Source organism: Gossypium hirsutum, chromosome D05, assembly GCF_007990345.1.
Source record: "Gossypium hirsutum isolate 1008001.06 chromosome D05, Gossypium_hirsutum_v2.1, whole genome shotgun sequence".
NCBI classification, from domain to species: Eukaryota; Viridiplantae; Streptophyta; class Magnoliopsida; order Malvales; family Malvaceae; genus Gossypium; species Gossypium hirsutum.
Genome location: NC_053441.1, coordinates 17,733,800 through 17,756,022, shown reverse-complemented (window position 1 = coordinate 17,756,022; position 22,223 = coordinate 17,733,800). Strand labels below are relative to the sequence as shown.

At 33.9% G+C, this 22,223-nt stretch overlaps 4 protein-coding genes across 7 annotated transcripts; 3 read left to right on the top strand and 1 right to left on the bottom strand.

The window, feature by feature from the left end:
• The first annotated feature begins 1,269 nt into the window (after nt 1-1,269).
• On the top strand, nt 1,270-5,925 carry LOC107903167 (type IV inositol polyphosphate 5-phosphatase 11). Its single transcript, XM_016829210.2, has 8 exons — nt 1,270-1,473; nt 1,538-1,691; nt 1,841-1,971; nt 2,057-2,133; nt 2,258-2,383; nt 4,763-4,950; nt 5,036-5,173; nt 5,255-5,925. The coding sequence occupies exons 1-8, from the start codon at nt 1,439-1,441 to the stop codon at nt 5,408-5,410; spliced, it is 1,005 nt and encodes a 334-aa protein (XP_016684699.1). The 5' UTR covers nt 1,270-1,438; the 3' UTR covers nt 5,411-5,925.
• A 546-nt stretch (nt 5,926-6,471) lies between these two features.
• Nucleotides 6,472-11,712, top strand: LOC107905393 (protein DA1). 4 transcript variants are annotated; one of them, XM_016832037.2, is made up of 13 exons: nt 6,472-7,284; nt 7,506-7,575; nt 7,953-8,104; nt 8,376-8,466; nt 8,624-8,759; nt 8,954-9,077; nt 9,177-9,260; nt 9,745-9,864; nt 9,977-10,189; nt 10,436-10,498; nt 10,609-10,727; nt 10,974-11,032; nt 11,129-11,712. In XM_016832037.2, exons 3-13 carry the CDS (start codon nt 7,994-7,996, stop codon nt 11,443-11,445), a joined length of 1,437 nt encoding a protein of 478 aa, XP_016687526.1. In that variant the 5' UTR covers nt 6,472-7,284; nt 7,506-7,575; nt 7,953-7,993; the 3' UTR covers nt 11,446-11,712. The 4 variants fall into 4 exon arrangements, with proteins under 4 accessions (XP_016687526.1, XP_016687527.1, XP_040950045.1 ...); XM_016832038.2 differs by having other exon boundaries at nt 7,476-7,575; XM_041094111.1 differs by lacking the exons at nt 6,472-7,284; nt 7,506-7,575 and adding an exon at nt 7,476-7,505 and having other exon boundaries at nt 8,957-9,077.
• On the bottom strand, nt 11,332-14,272 carry LOC107905392 (protein LYK5). The gene has a single exon (XM_016832035.2). The coding sequence runs from the start codon at nt 13,592-13,594 to the stop codon at nt 11,726-11,728; it is 1,869 nt and encodes a 622-aa protein (XP_016687524.2). The 5' UTR covers nt 13,595-14,272; the 3' UTR covers nt 11,332-11,725.
• Nucleotides 14,273-15,445: 1,173 nt separating this feature from the next.
• LOC107905394 (putative pentatricopeptide repeat-containing protein At1g19290) lies at nt 15,446-19,204 on the top strand. Its single transcript, XM_016832040.2, has one exon. It carries the CDS (start codon nt 15,757-15,759, stop codon nt 18,400-18,402), a length of 2,646 nt encoding a protein of 881 aa, XP_016687529.2. The 5' UTR covers nt 15,446-15,756; the 3' UTR covers nt 18,403-19,204.
• Nucleotides 19,205-22,223: the final 3,019 nt, after the last annotated feature.

Below are 22,223 nucleotides of genomic sequence, written 5' to 3'. Positions count from 1 at the left end.
GTACATTTGACTGATATTTGTTCCGATGATTCATGACAGAAAAAAGCTTGCAACTTTAAATAGTAACTATAAACCCGTGTTCGCAAATTAAGCAATCCTTTGACTAAAATGTTTAAATGTCAATAAAATCATGAATCATACTTTGCCGTTGAAAAAAAAAGGAAGTCGGGGTATTTGAAGTATTTTTTAAAGTAGAAAAAAAGGGTACTTTTCAAGACAGAACCTAAAAGGGAAAAAAAACATGGAAAAACAGAAAAAGGGGTACTTTATTTCTGGGAACTTAAATTGAAGTAGTTGCTCATACTTTGCTGTTGTAATGGGAAAAGAAGAAATGGGTATGGAACAAAAAAGGTGGAGAAGGAGAGGATGAGAAGAGGGAATGGGATAAATATGGAGGAAAGAACAAGAAGAAAAAGGAAGTCGGAGCAGATGCTACTTTGGTTCGGAGCTACAGAAGAGATGGGTTAGAACTTAGAACTTGAGTGGGGAAGTTCGAAGCCGCAGCCTCAAAACCCCAGTGGGTGTAGGTGCGGGCTATGCGACGCGGTGTACACTCGTACATGCAGTATATACGAGACAAAATAACCTTTGACGGGTTTGAATTGAGCCTAGTAAAAGTATTCTCAGGTGGGTTGGGTTAAGCAGTTGAAAATTCAAAGGTTTAATTTAACCTAAAAGGTTTACTTGAATTCCAGTTTTAATCCCATCTCTCAATTGACTTTTCGTTCCTTCCTTTCAACTATCGATTGGCAAGAAAATCATAACTTTGACAACTTTAATTACGGCTCTGCTCTTTTTTGGTGTATCTTGGACTCATGCTTAAATACCAAACATGACAACCGATAATTGGTAGGTAGAAGAGAACATTCAAGCTATGAGCGTAAAGAAAACCCTTAGTGATATTTTTTATACTGTGTTCTATTATTGTTCAAACAAGAGAAAAAAAATGGTTCATTAGATTGAAAGTTGATAAACCGATTAGAAAATCTGCATTCAGAGAGCCTGCTTTAGGGTGACCAGTTAAAAGTCTAGTTTCAGCTCATTAGGTATAGACGTTTAAGATATGTTTTTTCAACCAATCCATGTCTTTGCGAGGGTTGCTTGTTAGATATGGTATTGTTGTACGGTCGTTGTCAACTCTGATATTGTCAAATACACCCAACCTAACTCGTAGAGAAAAAAGTATTGAGCCTTTCAGATAAGAGATCCATGCATGCATAAGATTTCAGACATTTTGACCTTTTTTTTTTTTGGAAAGGGGGGGGGGGTTCCAAATCTTCAAGGCCAAAAAGCCAAAAGTTTCTGTCTTTATACATTACATCTCATAAGCAAGATAGCTGTCTCTCTCTTTCTCTCCCTCGCATTTATTTTTGAGTTTTTTTGTCCACACATATCGTCTTCAGTACTTGCATCTGGTGATGGTAATCTTAACCAACACATGGGAAATCTCAACACAATTCAAGCTGGAAAAGGGTACGTAAAATGGAACTTCTTATTTGTAAACAAAGGAGATTACTGATATATCCTTGCTTTGCAGAAGAAGATCAAAGTACAAGAGAAAACTATCTCTGGGTTCTTTCAACGACCGAGCTCATGAAGGAATAAAGACAGTAGAGGCGGATAATCTTTGCGAATTCTCGAGAAATTCTGACCTTTGCATTTGCATAGTGACTTGGAACATGAATGGACAGGTTGGAAATTGGAATCACATCGTGTATTCTTATTAATTAATGAAAGGGGAAAAAAAGCAATATACGGTGCCAAAATCAAATCAATAAGTGCAGATATTTCGATATTAATCACTATTTCATTAGTATATATACTATCCTCGTCTTATAAGGTCTCATATGAAGATCTGGTGGAGCTGGTTGGTAGCAACCGGAGATTTGACATACTTGTTGTCGGGTTGCAAGAGGTACCTCGAAACAATATTGCGCGATTGCTGCAGGATGCTCTAGTTGAAACACACGAGTAAGCATATGCAAAATCTTTTGTTGTATTTTCATCGACACATCAATAAATAAACTGACATTTGAAGCTGCTGTATATGTATCAGCTTGTTAGGAAAGGCAATCATGCAGTCTCTGCAACTGTATGTGTTCGGACCGAAGAAATCAGACTTGTTGATCAAAGGTTAGAGACTGTCATTTCCGGTGTTAGGTTCATTCATTTTTATATTGTTATACAAGATTAAGATAGATAAGATGTTAGATGAGGGTAATTGATATTCTTGTTTCTGGAATCGAACATAATTTAGAGCTGAAGGTGGATAAACATTCAGTGGGAGGCTGCGGAGGAATGATGAGGAGAAAGAAAGGGGCCGTGGCAATCCGTATCAACTACAAAGGATTCAGGATGGTGTTTATCACTTGCCATCTCTCCGGTATTATTCCCTCTTTTTTTCAATTATAGGCAACATTAGAACATAGAACTCCAGATCTGTTTTACCACTCATGTTGATAGAGGTTGGTGGCTATCCTCCAACGGTATTTTCACGCTTGTTATGCTAGAGATATCATTTATATTACATTTATTGTTAATTGAGTTAGTTTCAATTATTAATTAAGTCTTAATCTAAATATAAATTTATCAAAGTTAATTCCTTTTCAATTATGGAATTATCAAAAAAAAATATTTTTGAATATACATATTATTTAATAGTAATTATTTCTTTTATAATTTTATAATTCTAAAAAATACATACACGTGATAAGCAATATGAAATTTAAACCCAAAACATCATCAACTTATCTTCTCAACTTGATAAAAAAAAACCCTCCATCTTCTCAATCATATCATTCCAATTAAAACCACATTTAATTTTTATATTAATTTTTAATAAATTTATTACATGATTTTTTCTATCCACATCATATATATATATAACATAATCTAGTAAATAATATTATGTATAATTATGATAAATATAGGAAACTAACAAAAATAAAAAGCACAAATAAGAACCATAATAGCACAATTAGAGGTGGTCATGGTTCGGTTCTAGGTATGATATTAACACATTTTATGCTTGTCCAAGCTTAACTAAAAATATGAGCCTAAAATTTTACATAAGCTCATCTATATTTATAAATAGCTAATGCAAACCTATTTTAGGCTCACTTGTATTGTTTAAAAATAAATAAATAATATTTTTATTTAATATTTAATAATTTTATATTATTTTTATTTATTAAAAGTTTATATATAGTCATGCTAACATTTTTAATGTTTATATTATAGTAGTATTATAGAGTTAATTTTTATGGGTTATAAATCACATAACATATAAAAATAACATAATATAAAAAATTACATACTAAAAATGGATCGAGCTTCAAATAGGTCTATTTTTTTTTTGTCTAGACTTATTTTTCGAGTCTAATATTTTTGTTCGGATCCTCTCAAATTTCAAACAGACATTTGGACTTAAACAAATAACCCGATTCATGAGGAGGTCTAAACACAATTTCCATGAAACAAATGAAATTTGAAAGACTTCCAAATCCATTTACTTTGATTTAATGGAGCTTAGCTTCATTCATATAGATGGGCAATAAGATTGTTTCCAATAAAATTAAAAATAATGGTAAAAAGTTAGATTAAATTTTATAATGATGAGATTAAAATTAATTATGTGATATGTGCTTAAATTCAAATGGAATTATGATAGTGATGTTGGAAAATGACTATTAATAACATCAAATTAAATTATATATTATGTAAAATAAATAATTATATTTGTATTTTTAATTATTAATATATCTATTATTTCATATAATTTTTCTAATAATCAAATTTACATATTTACTAAATTATATAAAGCTCAAAACTATATATTTTATATAATAAAAGCAACAAATTATTATATAATATTATAAAATGTATTATATTAATTATTGAATATTAAAATTTATTAAAATTAGTTTATGATAATAAGCTTATATGTATCAATGATATCATTTTTAAAAATAAAATTTATGTTTTGTAGTTATTTTATAATACATGTAATTTAATAAAACCGATAGAAGGTTAAAGTGGGAAAGTATTCTCATTAGATTTTTTTTTTGAAAAAAAACTAGTGCTCCGGTGAAAAATCAAAAGCACTGGTGTGGTGGAAATCTTTCCTCCACTGGATAAATCCAAAATCATTCAAAGAGATGATTGTGGGGCTTCAAAGAGAGCGTTAAATTGGCCTCTAGTAGAATAAACTCACCCCCAGTGAAAGAGTGATAATCTCCATTTTACCCTATTCCACCCTTTTTAGTTATAATTATTATATTATTCTAACATAACTATAATTTTAATTATTATTTAATATAAAATCATTTTAATATATTTCATTGATGAATTTGTATATAATATAATTTTAATAAAATTTAACATTAATATATAAATTATAATTAAACTTTTTATTAATTAATACAAGAATGATTTTAATACATTTCTTTACATAAACACCCAATTTTATGTTATTAATAATTATTTTATACTTTCATTTCATTATTATTATTGTACTTGAATTCAAATACATATTGCATGATTAATTCTTAAGTTATTCTATTTATTACTATAATAATCAAATTAATTACTAAACTCCGTTATTCAAATCGATTTGATAAACTTTGGATTCTCCATACCTGATTTGTGATAGTAATTTAACATAGTAAAAACCCGTTTTATGTCCAGAAAGATATCAAATTTTCATTCCAAGCCCTTAAAATTTGGGCCAGTAGTGATTCGATTCATACTATCCTCTAAGCAGCTCATGCTCGAAATGTAGAAGAAAGGAATTCAGAGTGCAGGCACATATCTCACTCTCTCTTCGCAAAGTATTGGAACCCTTATACCCGGCCCGCCCAAATCACCATCTGGTTGGGAGATCTCAATTACAGGCTACAAGGCATCGATACACATCCAGCTAGAACCTTAATACAAAGAAACCTCCACAGGGTCTCTGCTCCATCTAGCCATTTTATTCTCAATCTATCTTTTCATCATAGCTCTTGCCTGAACTTCTCTGTTTTATTCCTTGCAGCTGCTTACAAGCAAAGACCAACTCCTTCAGGAGGCCCAGAGAGGGCAGATTTTCAATGGATATTGTGAAGGAACACTTACATTCAAACCAACATATAAGTACAATATAGGAAGTAGCAACTACGATACAAGTTACAAGGTAATATAAACTGAATAATGGTCTCTGTTAGATTCAATCTTTCAAAATGATAGATCATCTGCAATATTAAAAATTTGACAGGTTCGAGTTCCGTCGTGGACCGATCGAATCTTGTTCAAGATAGAAGATCCTGACGAAATCAGTGCAAGCTTGCACTGTTATGAATCAGTTGATGACATCTATAGTTCAGACCATAAGCCCGTGAGAGCCCACATTTGCTTCAAACTTAGCAAATAATAACCCACAACGAATTCCCTAGTGGGGTAAACAAAGGTAACACTGCCGTAGCATAATGCAGTGCCAAGCTAATAGATATTAGATCCTTCAGAGAAAATGGATGAACCTGTAATTTCCCTGCAGTATCTTTTCATGTCAGCATGCAAGTTCCTGGCAAAACCAAATGATTCACCGCCCATGACTCACAGTCGAAGAACGGTCAATTTAGATGATGAAGACTTGGATATTTTTATGCTACGCGTTTATAAAAGCACACCAGCAATGTATATTGGGAAATTAAAGTTAGAAACCCAACAACATTTAGTCCACATGTGAGAAGTGGTCAGCTACCGTACTAGATATCTAGAAGGCAGCTTAAACTTATTCCATTCTTAGCTTAGATCCTTCCATTTGCCCTTTTTCATGCGGAGCATATGTTTTTTTGGACATTTCACAATTGTCTTACATGTAAACTTTAAACCCAAACCTAAAAAAACATTGTTAATGCTAATGGGAAAGAGAGATTAGCTTATCAATAGTTTCAACCAAGCCATCTTTGTTGACAATGATTTGTTATCAACCACTGCTTGAAACCTCAATCATTTTTTTATGGTGTTTAAATTCACTAGCCTAACTTGATTATCATAATCATTCGTTTTGAATATCATTTCCATTCACTTGTTTTAAATTTTGGTGCAGTCACAAATTTTTGAAGAACAAAGGCATGTGATATCATCAAGTTTATATGATCATTGCCCTTGGCATTACCCTTTTAAGCTGACGTTCTTACAAGCTAATTTTGAAAATTTTTGAAGCTATCATTTCATATTAATCAACAGAAATCACATGCTATTCCATTAATGATACAACCAGGGGGAAATATACTTTTTTTAGTGAGTCATATAAAACTGTTAAGTATTTTCAGGGAAATAACTGTTTCTAAAATTTAACCAAGAAAAAAAGAAGTGAGATAAATGACAGAAAGAGAAACACGATGAAAAGAAGTTGTTTTAGTATTGGAATTTCGATCACTTTGGGAGTCTTTAGATATTATTTGAGAGCTAGTGGGATTGGAATCTCTACCAAAGAGTCTAATCCTTTTCGCACTTTTATGTTTTCTTTATTATTATTTATAAATGATCTCTGTCTCATTGAAATCCAAAAACAATGTGCACTCTTCCAAACTTTTTATCTGTTTTTGGTGCATTCACTTTAAACCCATGTTACAAATTCAGCATCATAAGCCACCCAAAGAAAGCTTGCTTCTCTTTTAGGGAGGTTTCTCAAGTGGAAGAATTAGAGGCACCCGCACCTTACATGTAAAAAATAAAGCTTCTAGTCACTAGGATTAAAAAAATTAGGTGAAATACTCGATTGGGTTCGACGAATCTTCGTCAATCCATTGGGGGTTATGACAAAAACTCATCAAATTTGTACGCTTTGTGTGCATGTTTGACTTTGAATTTGCGTACACTTGAAGACACCTCTTTTCTTAAGCTTAGTTTTTTTTTTGGTCAATATTTCTTAAGCTTAGTTCTCACCAATCACCGTGTTAAATGATGTATCGAATGACATGTCTTTCTTTTTCATTTGCTTTAGTTTTTCTTTGAGGACTTGGGTGTAGTAAGATTCTTCTTTTTGGAGCCAAAGAAATAAAAAGGGCGTCACTGTTCTTCCCTGTTCTTTGCGTTTTTATACATAAAAGAGAGGCCGAAAAAGAAATTTTTTCTTTAAAAAAAGAAAAGAAAAGAGGAAAAGGGTCAGAGGGGAATAAATAGCTTTATAGGTCTGAAAATTTTGAAACTTTTTTTTGGTTAATCGTGAGATCTTATCTGATATAGGTCTCTTCTGCAGTCTTCATCCACCCTTCGCTGCTGGTCGTTGATTTGTTTGAGGTGAGTCATTTCTCCTCTTGTTTTGATTCTTCACTTTTTGTTCTTTAAAAACCTGCAATTCCCTCGTTACATGTCCTGGATTTTGCGGTCATCCTAAGCTGGAAAGAATCTGTTTTTCTTTTTGGGCTCTCTCTCCTTATATTCAATTGGGTCTAGCGAGAAATTTGATGCGTTTTTTCACTCGTTTTTAGATTAAACATTCTGGGGTTGAATAATGCCAGGTGGGTGATTTTGATTGCAATCATTGATCCTGGGTTGACTTGCATTGAAGACAAATGCGGCTGAATTGATGTAACTTTTTGTAGGCAATTGTTCGTTATGCATGAACCCCTGTTATTTTTGTATTCTTCTGTTCTTGGCTGCTTTTAATCCACTTTGATCGTATTCCTTACTAATTGTTTTGGCTCAATAGTCAACACAATAGCGGTTACTAGCATTTTTTCCAATTATATTTTTTTGCTTCTTTAATGTTTGATATTGGAATGCTGAATCTTCTGTCAAGTTTTGTTCATTTCTTCAATTAGAACTTAGAAGTAAACATTTTTTATCTCATATACCTTAGCATGAATTGTGTAACTTCATTTTGGCTTATATCTTATATTTACTGCATTAAAAAAAATTATGCAGATCTTGCCATATCTGTGTTTGAATGTATGTTCTATTTGCAGGTGGAAATCTTATTGATTATGAGCAGATAACATTCTGCATTATGAATTGGATTAAAAAAGTTTTTAAGGGGTGTGCCCATAAATCTTCAGAGGGACATTATCATGGACATTATGCCGAGGATCGTCAATTTTATGCACCTTCAGGCTCAGGGGTATTTACATCTGTTACTGTTTTCAGTTTCCCTTTCTATGTTCTCAACTATTTTTATGATTTGATCCCGTCCTGTTTCCTGTAATGCCACTGGTGTGAAACGCATAAAATCACTTAGTGGCTCTTGGCAAAGTTGCATAGTAAATATATGGCCAATTAGATTGTAAAACAGTAGTTGCATCAAGGAATTGACCAATTGGATTATTTGAGTTACTTTAGTTATCGCTTCTAATATATTTTCTGTTATAACTTGGTCTCAACCTTGAATGTAGGATGCTTGGAGGGAGCATGAGAATGAAGAGATAGATCGTGCTATTGCCCTATCTCTTCTCGAGGAAAGTCAGAAGGGGAGAAGGGTAAAAGGTGTGTAGCATGTCTTCCTGGTTTTTATGTCAATGTTCTTGTCAGTTGTACCATATGGCATGAGCCACAAGTTCCCAATAAAATGTTTATCTTCTTTCATACTTGTTATCTAACATGTCATAATTCGAATTATTAAGTTTCTTAAATTATTGGATAGATGATAAATCTCAACTAGAGGATGATGAGCAACTTGCAAGAGCTATACAAGAAAGTTTGAACTTTGAACCTCCTCCACAATACGAAAATGTAAATACTTATCAACCTATGCCAGTCCATTTTCCAACGGGATACAGGTACATAATATGCCATTAACTACTATAACTATTTCATACCAGCTCATTTAATAAGGTTTAAATATGAATTATTGCGCCTCTTAAGTTATCTTTCGTCTTTCATTGGCATCAGTTATGCTGCATTTCGTGCAAAGACATTTGCTAGCATAGATTCCATATCATTTTGCTCCCTTGACGAACTTATTTATTTTTAGTAGGATTTGTGCGGGTTGCAATACCGAGATTGGTTGCGGAAGATTTCTAAATTGCCTCAGTGCATTTTGGCATCCAGAATGTTTCCGTTGCCATGCTTGCAATCTCCCAATTTCTGATTATGAGGTACAAATTTTGATGGCTACCAATGTTACCATATGTGGTTCCTACACTAGATGTTTGATTGATGAATAAGCTAATTTAGATTTATGCTTTCTTCTGCAGTTCTCTATGTCTGGTAATTACCGTTTTCATAAATCTTGCTACAAGGAGCAGTACCATCCAAAATGCGATGTCTGCAACCACTTTGTAAGCTTTTTTTCTTGCATTGGTTTAACATTCGCTTTGTTATAAATTTGTATTGCTTTTAATTCATTCGATGCATGAGGTTTTCAAGTCATGTGATTTGCTGCATATTTCAGTTCACTTATTATATATGTCGATAGTAAACTTATGGTAATGCCAAATCACAAGTATGTTTTTTTTAGTTTTTCTTACCTAATAATGAATTTCAAGTGCTAAATAAATCTGGTCATACAAATGCTTATCAATATCATGTAATATAGCCTCACTGAAGTATAGTTTATGGTTGATATCCTTGGATATAGTTCCAAGTTTTAACAGTTGGAAGTAGTAGAATGGGAATTACAAAAACTACAAAATACAGGAAACTTCTGTATGCATAGCATGTCCAAATCTTCTATCCTGTACTGTTTTTAAGTAGTTTTGAAATAGAGAGAGGGGAAAAAAAAGTGACTCTAATGCTCTTATGCGCTCACTCATCTCTTGACAGATTTCAACAAACCCTGCTGGTCTTATTGAATATAGGGCACATCCTTTTTGGATGCAAAAGTACTGCCCTTCTCATGAGCATGACGGTACTCCACGATGCTGCAGCTGTGAACGAATGGAGGTGAGTATGATGAAAACATGCACATCTTTCTAAGTGTATTTAAGTTTCCAAACCCTTCTACTATTTCTGAGAAGAAGAGAAAAAGCTTGACGCATTTGCTCATCATATGCAGCCACACGACACGGGATATGTTGCCCTTAATGATGGGCGGAAGCTCTGCCTAGAGTGTCTGGACTCTGCAGTTATGGATACTAAGCAATGCCAACCCCTTTATCTGGATATACAAGAATTTTATGAAAGCTTAGATATGAAAGTGGAGCAGCAAGTTCCCTTACTCCTGGTTGAAAGGCAAGCTTTGAATGATGCCAGAGAGGGAGAAAAGAATGTAAGGACAAAAATGCTGAAATAATGACATCAAAAGTATTTTCTAGGACTGTTCTTCTTAGCTATATAAGATGTTACTGCGGAATATCTGTTTTCAGTCGTCATGTCTGGCTGCTATGGAAGCACTGTGAGCATGCTTCTAGAGATGTCATGGAAATTTCATGTTGAATGCTTGATGGGAATACTCACAAGCAGTTATTTGACTCTTCTTAATATGATTGCATTCTAAAAGCTTCATCTTGGGCAGGGCCATTATCATATGCCAGAGACTAGAGGACTCTGCCTTTCCGAGGAACAAACTGTCAGCACTGTAAGAATATATGGAATTCTATTTTGCTAATGTTTGATAACTTCAAAATGTTCATTGTTCGTTTTTCTATTTCTCAAAGTTTCTTACTATCTTCGACCTGAAATCATCAGATCCGAAGGCGACCAAGATTGGGGACAGGAAATCGTTCTATGGACATGATAACAGAGCCGTACAAATTAACTCGTCGATGTGATGTGACTGCAATTCTCATTCTTTATGGCCTGCCAAGGTATTGTTTTATTTGCCTTAATTGCTTTTGCATTTGAGTTTATTCTCATTCAGTCAATGGCGACTGAATTAAAGAATTATAGTCCTATAGCCTCTCCTTTGTCTTTCTAATTTATCAAATCCTTCTTGCGCTTATACAAAGCATGCATATCAGTAGGAGTTGATGCAAATTTTGATTGCTCTTAGTACTGCAACTTTAAGTAAGGTTGATGTATTTGATGCAAACATGAAAATCTTGAATATGCAGGTTATTGACTGGGTCAATCTTAGCCCATGAGATGATGCATGCATGGATGCGACTTCAAGGTGCATTCCATTTCCCGTCTTAATAAGTAGTAAAATGACATGTTATCTTTCTCCATTTGGAGACACTAACAGTGAGACATGCTGTTTGTCTGTTAGGTTTCCGGACTCTTAGTCAGGATGTCGAGGAGGGTATTTGTCAGGTATTGGCACACATGTGGTTACTTACCCAGTTCGACTCTGCTTCAGACAGCAACGGTGCATGGACTTCGTCATCGTCTTCAAGCAGTAGATTAAAAAAGGGCAAAAGATCTCAACTCGAGAGGAAGCTTGGGGAGTTCTTTAAGCACCAAATCGAATCAGATGCTTCCCCTGTATATGGAGATGGTTTCAGAGCAGGCCATCAGGCAGTTTATAAATATGGTCTTAGAAATACCCTTGAACATATTCGGATGACAGGGAGGTTCCCTCATTGAAATCCCAAGCCCCAAATTCTCAAACACATTTCCATTTTTTTGAAGAGATAAAGCTCGGCCTTTTCCTTTTAGAACCAAAGGCCCGAGCACATACGATCATTTTCATATCTCTGAAGTGTAGTTTTAGAAGCATTACCAATTTTCATTCCTTGTGGCTTTCAATGCCATTCTTCATTTTTTTATAATTAGTTATTTTTGTCTTTAGACCCACCTTGAGAACAAATTTATTTAATCATTTCATTATAAAGAAATTTCATTTCATGTAAATTGACAATGGCTCCTATTTACATATATCTGCTCGCATTTTGGACAGAACTGACACTACTTCCTCCATGCATGGTGTCTTTGTTGGTTCTTCTGTCAAGCAGGCTACGCTTAATTGAGCCATCCGCAGGGCCAACTCTGTCCGGCTCTCACATTTTAGCCTAGGATCAATGAAGGAATGGATCTCAGCTTCTGCGTTATCTTTTTCCATGATGGAAACAACGGTTTTGAATAGCAGTATTTCTCTTCTATCTTGCGTAATGGTGGCATATTTTCCGGTGATCAGTTCCAATAGCACAAGCCCAAAAGCAAAGACATCAATCTTGGAAGTAACCTGACCTGTCTGTGCAAACTCTGGTGCCAGATAACCTCTAGTCCCCGTAACCCGAGTTCTAAAAGTGGCACTTCTCGTTTCACTCACCACTTCTCTTGCAAGGCTGAAGTTTGCAATTTTGGCCCTTAAACCGCCGTTTAGCAGAATATTGCTGCTGTTGATGTCCCCATGTACATAGGCAGGTTTGGTGAAACTGTGAAGATAGTGAAGCCCATTAGCAACATCCAAAGCAATCTGAATCCTCCTCGTCCAGCATCCAACCTCGTCAGTGCTTTGATTGCAAAGCCAATCCCTTAGAGACCCTTTTTCCATATGCTCAAAAAGAAGATAGAAAACTCCATGGTTTTCACATACACCTTGAAGCTTGATCAGATTGAAATGATTGATGTTCTTCAGCAATTGTACCACCTTGGATGCATTTCGTCTCATTATTTTAACAGCCAGGATCTTCCCACCGAAACTGCCGGAATAGACAGAACCATTGATTCTATACTTAGAACTGAAATTCCATGTAGCCTTCTTGATCTCCTTAAATGTAAACACTCTTAAACCTCGGTCGAATCTTGCAATTTCAATACGGAGGTCAGCTGGTAATACATAATTTGTACTTCTTTCATTGCCAATTTGAAGAACTCCGTCCTTTTTCTTATTGAACTTAACAGCAGCGAACAAGATGATGATAAGAAGAAGCAAAAAGCAACCTGCTGCAACTCCAACTCCAACTCCATACAATTTCTGCTTCGATCCATTGCTGTTTTTCGAGTATTCTTCAAATGGAAGAGGTGGACCAAGTGGCTGATCCTTGTGAATTATGGTTTGGGAGCTTGAAGGTGCTGTTGGCAGAGGAATTAGGATTGTTGTGAAAGGGTTAGGAAGTTGCAACTCTTCCAAACCATTTGCATCATCAATTCTCTTTTTGCTCACATTGAATCTATCACTTATATCTGCAATAGCATCCCCGAAGCTGAAAGAATAAGTCACTAGATACTTTGTTCCACTCTCGGTTTGATTACTCGTTGGACATGCACATCGAAGTGGAACTTTCAATTCAATTCCAGGAACCAATTTGTATTCGCTTTGTGGATTAGCTCGTATAAGGGAACTGCATGTGGTTAATCCCTGGTATGCCTCAGTTCCTACAGTATAATACGTGCCATGGATGCTTGAGATGTTAAACGTGGTGTTTGCCTGATAATACCGGCCTAAACAAAAACAGCTTACAGGGATGATCACCTCTTTCCCGGTTGGGAACTTTGTATCCTCAGTTACATTATTGATGCTAGCAATCTCAGCCCGGTCCGAAGACATGAGAACCGAAATGCTGGGAACTGAGTTAAAAGGAGGTTGAGCCTTATAGATAAGAAAGGCTTGGCAATTTCGATCTTGGCCATTGCAAGTGTAAAGAAATGCTGAAGAAGTGCCCGATTCATCGATGTTATCGCACTCCAAAGCTGAGTTCCCTGAGTAGTTTTGTTGAGCATTTATGTATAGAATGAAAACATCAAGTATGAGGAAGCATAAAAGGAACAGATTCATGGTGAAGTTGCACATGGTTTGTTGGTTAGAGACGGAACTTGAAGAATGCTTGCTAGTTGCGGCCTGCAGGGATTAATGCTGGAATAAAACGCGTTTTAAGGATCATAAAAAAATACAGATAAATTAGAGTTTGGTTGACTCAAATGGCAACGCCCTAAGAAAGCTACAAAGTTGTTTTTTTCCACTCTTTGAGGCTGCTTCATTAGTTTAATAATCAATCTAGCAAAAGTACAAGAACTAGTCCTCATATTATGTTAAAAAGAAACAAAACAAATTTCACATTTTTAAAGGATACACTTAAATTAGTTTAGTGTCCCAGGTTGTAACTTAAAATATGCTGCTCCTGGACACACTCTTGTTAGCAGTATTCATACAATGTCAAAATATGATTGGATCCACAGTCCAGAACAAACCCGTGATTCCAGATAGCGTGTGGACTGGGACATGGGATTTGGATATCAAATCCTATTCATGTTTCAGTATCATTGAAGCTTACAAGGACCATTACTTTTGCCTAGTTTATGGGGCGTGTGGGCGGTGTTTACTTCTCGAGCCTAGTCGGAATTAGTCAAAATCTCTACCCCAATCAAACAACAAATATGCAAAACACAAATTTTGTTTGCGAGTTTAAGAACAGTTTCTGTACAATGTTTCTCAATATTAGCACTAACTGGTAGGCTAGGGAAGTGTAAATCGCGAGACACATAGCTAAAGCTTATCAACCGAAGGAATTTATGTATGTATCTCTGCAGGGACCACCGTTGTTACAAAATTTTGGAAATTTTTCATCTTTTAAATTTTTTAGAAAATTTTGATCAATTTTTTAAAACTCTCATTATATCTTTTATTTTTAAAAATAAATTAATTAAGCTCTTAAAACTTCTGAAAATTTTTATTAATCTCGTAAAAACTTTAATTGGATTTCTAACTTTTTTTTTAAATCATTAAACTCTTAAAATGAATCTATTGTACTTGCTCAAACCATGCCAGAAAAAAATGAATGTGTGAATATTCGGTCACTAGTCTTTGGTAAAATCCTTGTACAGGATTGAAACCTGTTAGAGCAAGCCGTGGCAAACCATGCAAAATTCATCCGAGTTTCCCGCTAGACAGAAACAATACAAAAGATAACAACAATGGTAAATTACTAAAATAGTCACTTTTATTTGTCTCAGGTTATATTTTAGTCATTTATGTTTAAAATGTTACGTTTTAGTCACTTACGTTATTATTTTGTTACAAAATGGTCACTTTTGTTAAGTTATTTTTGCACTCAATTTTGACTGTAATCCATGCTTAGACTCCCCATTGAATCGATCATTTGTTTTTCCATTTTGAATAAATAAATCCAAACAATTGATGGAGTACTCAATTGGATTTCTACTATTTCAATTCAACAAAGATGATTATGAAAATGGATGGTTTTTTCAATCAAATAGGAAACGAAAACTAAAAGAAAAAGGAGACCAAGGGCTTTTTTTTTCTAGTTCAAGGATTAATATGATGCATTTAGGGCTTAGACTAGTTTTGATTTTTTCGGGAAACCAAATTAACATTTTCCTTTAATTAATTTAGAAAATTAAATTAATTAAATTTATTTAATTAAAAAATAAAATTAATTTAGTTGGTTGGACATCCACGTTGGCATTTAAAACTCATTTTAACTGTCACGTTAGACTATTGTTTGTGAGGTAACAGATTTTAAGGTAGAGTGACCATTTTGTAACAAAATAATAACGTAAGTGATTAAAACATAACATTTCAAATATAAATAACTAAAATATAACTTGAGACAAACAAAAATGACCCTTTTGATAGTTTACCCTAACAACAAAGTACAACCAAACTTACTTTTACTTCGGCCCATATGTTTGTCGGAAAATTCTTAAGTTTTCAGTTTAACAAACGTATATCCGAACCCAAAAGCCCATTGCATCTCCTGCCAAACGGCCCAACCGAACCTAATCGACTTCCAAGTCTTCAACTACCGTGTCCAACTCGAATGCCTAATATCTTCTCTATTCCAGTCATGAAAACTGAAGCAGAATTTGCTGGCTACAAAAATGTTCATATTCCCGGTCATCGCTCATCACCCATGACCTCGGAATGCTATATCTGTTTCATCGCCGGCGGCCGGAAATGCTGATATTAGTCCGTAACTGAGAAACTTTAAACCAATGTTCAGGCACTCTCGTCTCCACCGTCCTCCTCTACTTTCTCATCTCCACCACCCACTCAAATCCTTCCACGCGTCCTCTCCTCTCTACTGGAAACTCCGGGACGAATACAAACTCACCCGACCCGAAATCCTCTCCAGGATCACCCGACTCCTCATCCTAGGCCGTTACAACGCCCTCAACGACCTCTCTTTCGACTTCTCCGATGACCTCCTCGATTCCGTCCTCCAAAACCTCAAATTAAACCCAAAAGCCTCCTTGTATTTCTTCAAATTAGCTTCTAGGCAACAAAAGTTCCGGCCCAACCTCACTTCGTATTGCAAAATCGTCCACATCTTGTCCCGAGCTCGCATGTACGATGAAACCAGAGCGTATTTATCCGAACTGGTCGCTTCATGTAAGAACAATAGCTCTTCTTATTTAATTTGGAATGAAATCGTCAGGGTTTATAATGAATTTAGATTTTCACCCTTGGTTTTCGATATGTTACTGAAAATTTTTGCTGAAAACGGATTGATCAAGGATGCTCTGAATGTGTTCGATAATATGGGGAAGTACGGTCGTGTCCCTAGTTTAAAGTCATGTAATTCTTTGCTGAGTAATTTGGTTAAGAATAGAGAAAGTTACACGGCTTTACTCGTTTATAAGCAGATGATTAGGATTGGGATCATGCCAGATGTTTTTACGTGTTCCATTATTGCTAATGCGTATTGTAAGGAAGGGAGAGTAAATAGAGCGGTAGAGTTTGTGAAAGAAATGGAGAATTCAGGTTTCGAGTTGAATGTGGTTAGTTATAATAGTTTGATTGATGGGTTTGTTAGCTTGGGAGATATGGAGGGAGCGAAAAAGGTGATGAAGTTGATGATTGAAAAAGGGATTTCAAGGAATGTCGTAACGTATACAATGTTGGTCAAAGGTTACTGTAAAAATTGTGAGATGGAAGAAGCAGAGAAGGTGATTAAAGAGATGGAAGAGGAGTTGATGGTGGTAGATGCTTATGCTTATGGTGTGCTGTTAGATGGTTACTGTAAAGTTGGTAAAATTGATGATGCTTTAAGGATTCAAGAAGAGATGTTAAAAATGGGACTGAAGACGAATTTGGTTGTTTGCAATTCATTGATCAACGGGTATTGTAAGGTCGGTAAAACTCATGAAGCAGAGAGGATTTTCATGTGTATGGATGATTGGAAAATAAAGCCAGATTCATTTAGTTATAACACTCTTGTTGACGGGTATTGTAGGGTGGGGCATATGAGCAAGGCTTTCAAGCTTTGTGATGAAATGCTTCAAGAAGGAATTGAACCAAGTGTTCTAACTTACAATACCCTTCTCAAGGGTTTATGTTGTGCAGGTGCCTTTAATGATGCCTTGTGCCTTTGGCGTATGATGCTGAAAAAAGGGTTGACCCCTGATGAGGTTGGTTGTTGTACACTGCTTGGGGTGTTTTTCAAGATGGGAGATGTTGAAAGTGCTTTAGGATTTTGGAAAAGTATTTTAGCAAGGGGCTTTTCCAAAAATAGGGTTGTTTGTAATACAATGATTAATGGACTGTGTAAATTTGGGAAAATGGATGATGCAAAAGAGATATTTGGAAAAACGATGGAACTAGGGTGCTTACCAGATGGAATAACATATAGAATCCTGAGTGATGGGTATTGTAGAATTGGAGAAATTGATGAAGCTTTTAAGTTTAAAGATAAGATGGAAAGGGAAGCAATTCTTCCTACAGTTGGAATGTATAATTCTCTTATTAGTGGAATTTTCAAGTCTAGAAAACTGAGTAAATTAGGGGATCTTCTTACTGAAATGCATACCCGGGGAATAGCCCCTAATCTTGTTACATATGGGGCTCTGATTTCCGGTTGGTGTGATGTAGGAAACTTGAATAAAGCTTTTGGCATATTCTTTGAGATGACTGAGAGAGGGTTTGCACCCAACATAAAGATTTGCAGCAAAGTAGTCAGTTGCCTATACAGGCTTGGCAGGATAGATGATGCAAATATACTCCTGCAGAAGATGGTGGGTACTGATCCTCTTTTAGCTCACATTGGTTTGGATAGCCTGAGGGCCAATGTTAGTTGCCTAAACATTCAGAACATTGCTAATACTATTGACGAAAATGCCAAATGTTTTGCTCTGCCCAACAATGTGGTGTATAATATAGCTATTACAGGATTGTGCAAGTCTGGGAAAGTTGATGATGCTAGAAGGTTTTTTTTAGCTTTGCTGCAACAAGGATTCAATCCGGACAATTTCACGTATACCACTTTGATTCATGGGTATTCGGCCTCAGGTGATGTTAATGAAGCATTCAGGTTACGGGATGAGATGCTGAAAGTGGATCTTAAACCAAACATTGTTACTTACAATGCTCTAATTAATGGACTGTGTAAATCAGGAAATCTAGATCGAGCAAGGAGACTTTTCGATAAGCTCCCATTGAAGGGGCTAGCTCCTAATGCTGTTACCTATTATACATTGATTGATGGATATCTTAAAGTAGGTAAAACTTTTGAAGCCTCTAGTTTGACAGAAAAAATGATAGAAGAAGGGATTTCCCCATCTTTAGCCACCAATTCTGCATTGGTGAGTGGCCTACGTGAGCAAGAAGAGAAAGAGAAGGCTATGAAACTTTTGGCTGCTTAGGATGATGTGAAATGTGGAGATACATATATGGAGATAACCAAGCTTCATGCAATGATGCATATCGTGTGTCCATTTCTTGATTTTAAGCCGTCATTAAACAGAATGCTCTTGATAGAGTCCTCAGATCCTAAAGCATCAGAGAATTCATGTTTCGCATTTGAAACTATGTTGATGGAAGCTCGCGCGTCATAACTAAGGCACTAACCGGGATGGCTTTCATCATGGGAATGATTTTAAAGATTGGCCATCCTTGTTTTCTTCTTTATCATGGAAACTCAAGCTTTGGTTGCATATCATGCATTCCCTGATGATGATGATGATGATGATACGTGCATGAAATGCTTTAGAGCTTCCACTATATCTTACTCGTGATGGCAATCAGACACACGGGAGGTCCATTTCCAACATGCTCAATGGCAATCAGACGTAAGGGAGGTTCATTTCAAGCTTTGAAAATGAAGTCATAGAGAATTTTTTGTATCAGAACCGAAGTCAGCTTATATATACATTGGAATTTGGTAACACATCTTTTTTTTTTTATTTCAGTCAAATACAGAACTTGAAATTGAATTGCTGAAATGTAACGCTTCATCTAACAAAAGGTGAAGACGATTAGATACCGAGTTTAGACTGTTCTTTTATTGTGGTCCGTATCGAACAGTGTAGCAAATACTCTCTACGCAGATTACAATTTGTGGATCCAAGTTTCTCTCTCTCTCTTTTTTAAGTAATTAATGTTGAAGTCTTTTAGAATGACATTGCTATAAAATCAAAGTTGAGCAGCACCACTGCTTTATGGAAAGGGAATCCATGGTTACATCACCAGAATTGATATTTAGCAATAAAGCTCATTTATTCTTGTACGACAGACCAACTTGTCCTTGATTTTACCTTGACAAAGATTGGTCATGTGTGTAATTTTCATATTAAAAAAAAAAAACTTTCTTGCAATTATTATTGTGTTAAAACATCCCAATTTTGGTTTAGAAGATAAAACAAAAAGAAATCAAAACCCAAAATATATAATAGAAAACTAGAAATAAAAATCTTATATTATGTGTACGTGTAAAAATCACAAATTTAACATATAATAAATAATGAAACGTACAATTTAAAATTAATTAATCATAACAACACATAAAATATGTAATGATATTAAATTAAAAATAGATTAAAATTATTAGTAAAATATTATATAAAATATATTAAAATAAAATTTTGGTTAAGTAGTAAATTTAATATTTTATTAATTCATTTAGTACGGGTTCAAATCTAACCATTTTTATATTTTTATTGGCTTTTATTAAAATTAAAATATTAAAATACCCTTGAATAATATACTTATTTTAATTATAAAATGATAGTTCCATAATTTTTCTAACTTGGTTGATGCTTGGCTAACTTGTGACACCAACTCAATAAAAACTTAAATAATAGTATAAATTATATGTATTTGGCAAAACGTTTACTAATCTCATTTAAGAATATGAACATATTTTGGCAAGTAGGATATATCTAAATCATAATAATGGTTAACATATTATTTGTTCATTTATATATATAAATTTTTTATATTTCAGAGAAGTTAGTAAAAATTAAAAATCTTATCACACGTATATGTACATGGAAACTATAAATATAGAACATAAATGTGAAATATGTGTTTAAAAATCATATATAATAAATAATGAAACATATAGTTTAAAAGTAATTAATAATAACATATGAAATATGTACAACTCAACCGAGTTGGTGACTCGTTTGAGGGTGACACCGACTTAGTCAAGAGCTTAAATAGTAGTATAAATATACATTTGATAGAAGTAATAAAGCATGCATAATTAAATTTTAAGGGGGAGTATTTGATAAATTGACAAGGTACTTTTTTTTTATTCCACAAAAACAACTTTAAAAACTAACATGTGTCTCTTATTTTTTTAATATTTTATTATACCCTTATAAAACACTTGTGAGTCCCTTAATTCTATTTGTGAAATCTAAAAACTCGACTAGCAGTGTACTAAATATTTCCTTATAGCAAAATAAAGCTTTAACTAAGTGATAAATTAAAGATCTTATTAATGTAATTGATTCGGGATTAAATCTCATCATATATATATTTTTATTTTTATTTTAATAAAAAATTAAAATATTCTCAATAATATAAATTATTTTAATTAAAAAACAATATAATTTTCCATGACCCCATTGAAATAACATCAACTTAGTCGAAAATTTAAATAATAATATAAATAAACATTTGAACTTTGCCGCCTTATTTAGATAATCTCTTGTATTTTTATCACACTTAGTAACTTAATTGATACTCAAATAAAGCATTAAAAATGAATTGACACCTAAATAACTCCCTAATATTTAACTTATATTCAAAAATAGTATTAACCTTTAATTTATATTTCTTTATATAATATATTCTTATTACACTTAAATAAGTCATTAAACTTTAATATGTGTTCATATAGAACAATTTTAAATTTTTATGCAATATCTAGAATTATTCATAACCCCTTCTCAACCCTTAAATAGGAGAATAATACGCTTCAACGCATTTGAACATATGACTTCCTGCACTGATAATAATATTAATATCAATTAAATTAATATTCAATGCATTTGCTTGTGTTACTTTTTGTAGGTATTGTATATTATGTTTCTTTTTTTAGTTTTGATTTCAATAATGCTGCTTATTAATTAAAGTAAAAAAAGCATTAATTAAAAAAACTGAAAGCCCGTAACACATTCCATACTAATAATTAAAAAAAAAATGATTTGAATGTCACATGGTATCATATGGTGAACTGCCATGTTCGGCACCAAATGACTGCCATGGCATCAAAAACCTAATTTTCTTTTTTTGTAATTTATGTGTAAGAATCAATTTCAAAAGAAAAATATTTTATTATAAAATTATATTATTTTTTAAAAAAATATTTAATTAATAAAACACAAAAACGCGTTAAAATCAACGAATTAAAAAAAGAAGCGAATTCAGAAAAAGGAAACAAAAATTGAGTCGACAGGCAACAGTTTCCAAAATCATTTTAAAGAGCTACTCGCTTTCATATCAAATCAACCGTACAAGGCCGGCTTCAGAAAAGCTGGACCTACACGCTTTGAAAATTTCCTCATCCCAGCCGTACGATTTTCACAACTTTGCAAGTTTTACCACGTGGTAACCAAGGAAGGTCCAATGACCTTCATGTACTCCCAGAATGCTTAATCTACCGACACCCATTTTACTTTTCTTCCATGTCACAAAATTAATGTAACAAAGAATGCTGGCATTTCAGAATCGTAATTAACTGAACCGCAGACCAATACTGATTTTTGTTTGTTCTTTTTAAAAAAATAGTCATTCGAAATCTCATTTCAATTTTGGTTGAAAACTTAATCATAAAAGAATCTCATCAGCTGGCACATGTCTTTCCAGCCATTTCCACGTAAAAGACAAATTCCACCCATTTAAATACGAATTTCAATTTTAGATTTGAAAGATTTTGGTTGGATTTCATTTATCTTCTTATGTCATATCGCATTTTAATTATAAATTTCTATTTATACGTGAAAACCCATTTTTTATCGTTGCCCAACTAAAGCTTAACAAAATCCATTAATGTTCCAGGATGTAGGTCGAAGAAAGACGGAGCCTTTTTTCAGAAATTGGCAATCATAATTTATTACTACATGTACTATAAAAAAGATTAGATATGAATAAAAACTTATGTATTATGCTTTGTACAAAAGGAAAATTGAAAATCATGGAGTATTAAAAGGAAAGCAAGAAACTGATTATGTACAAA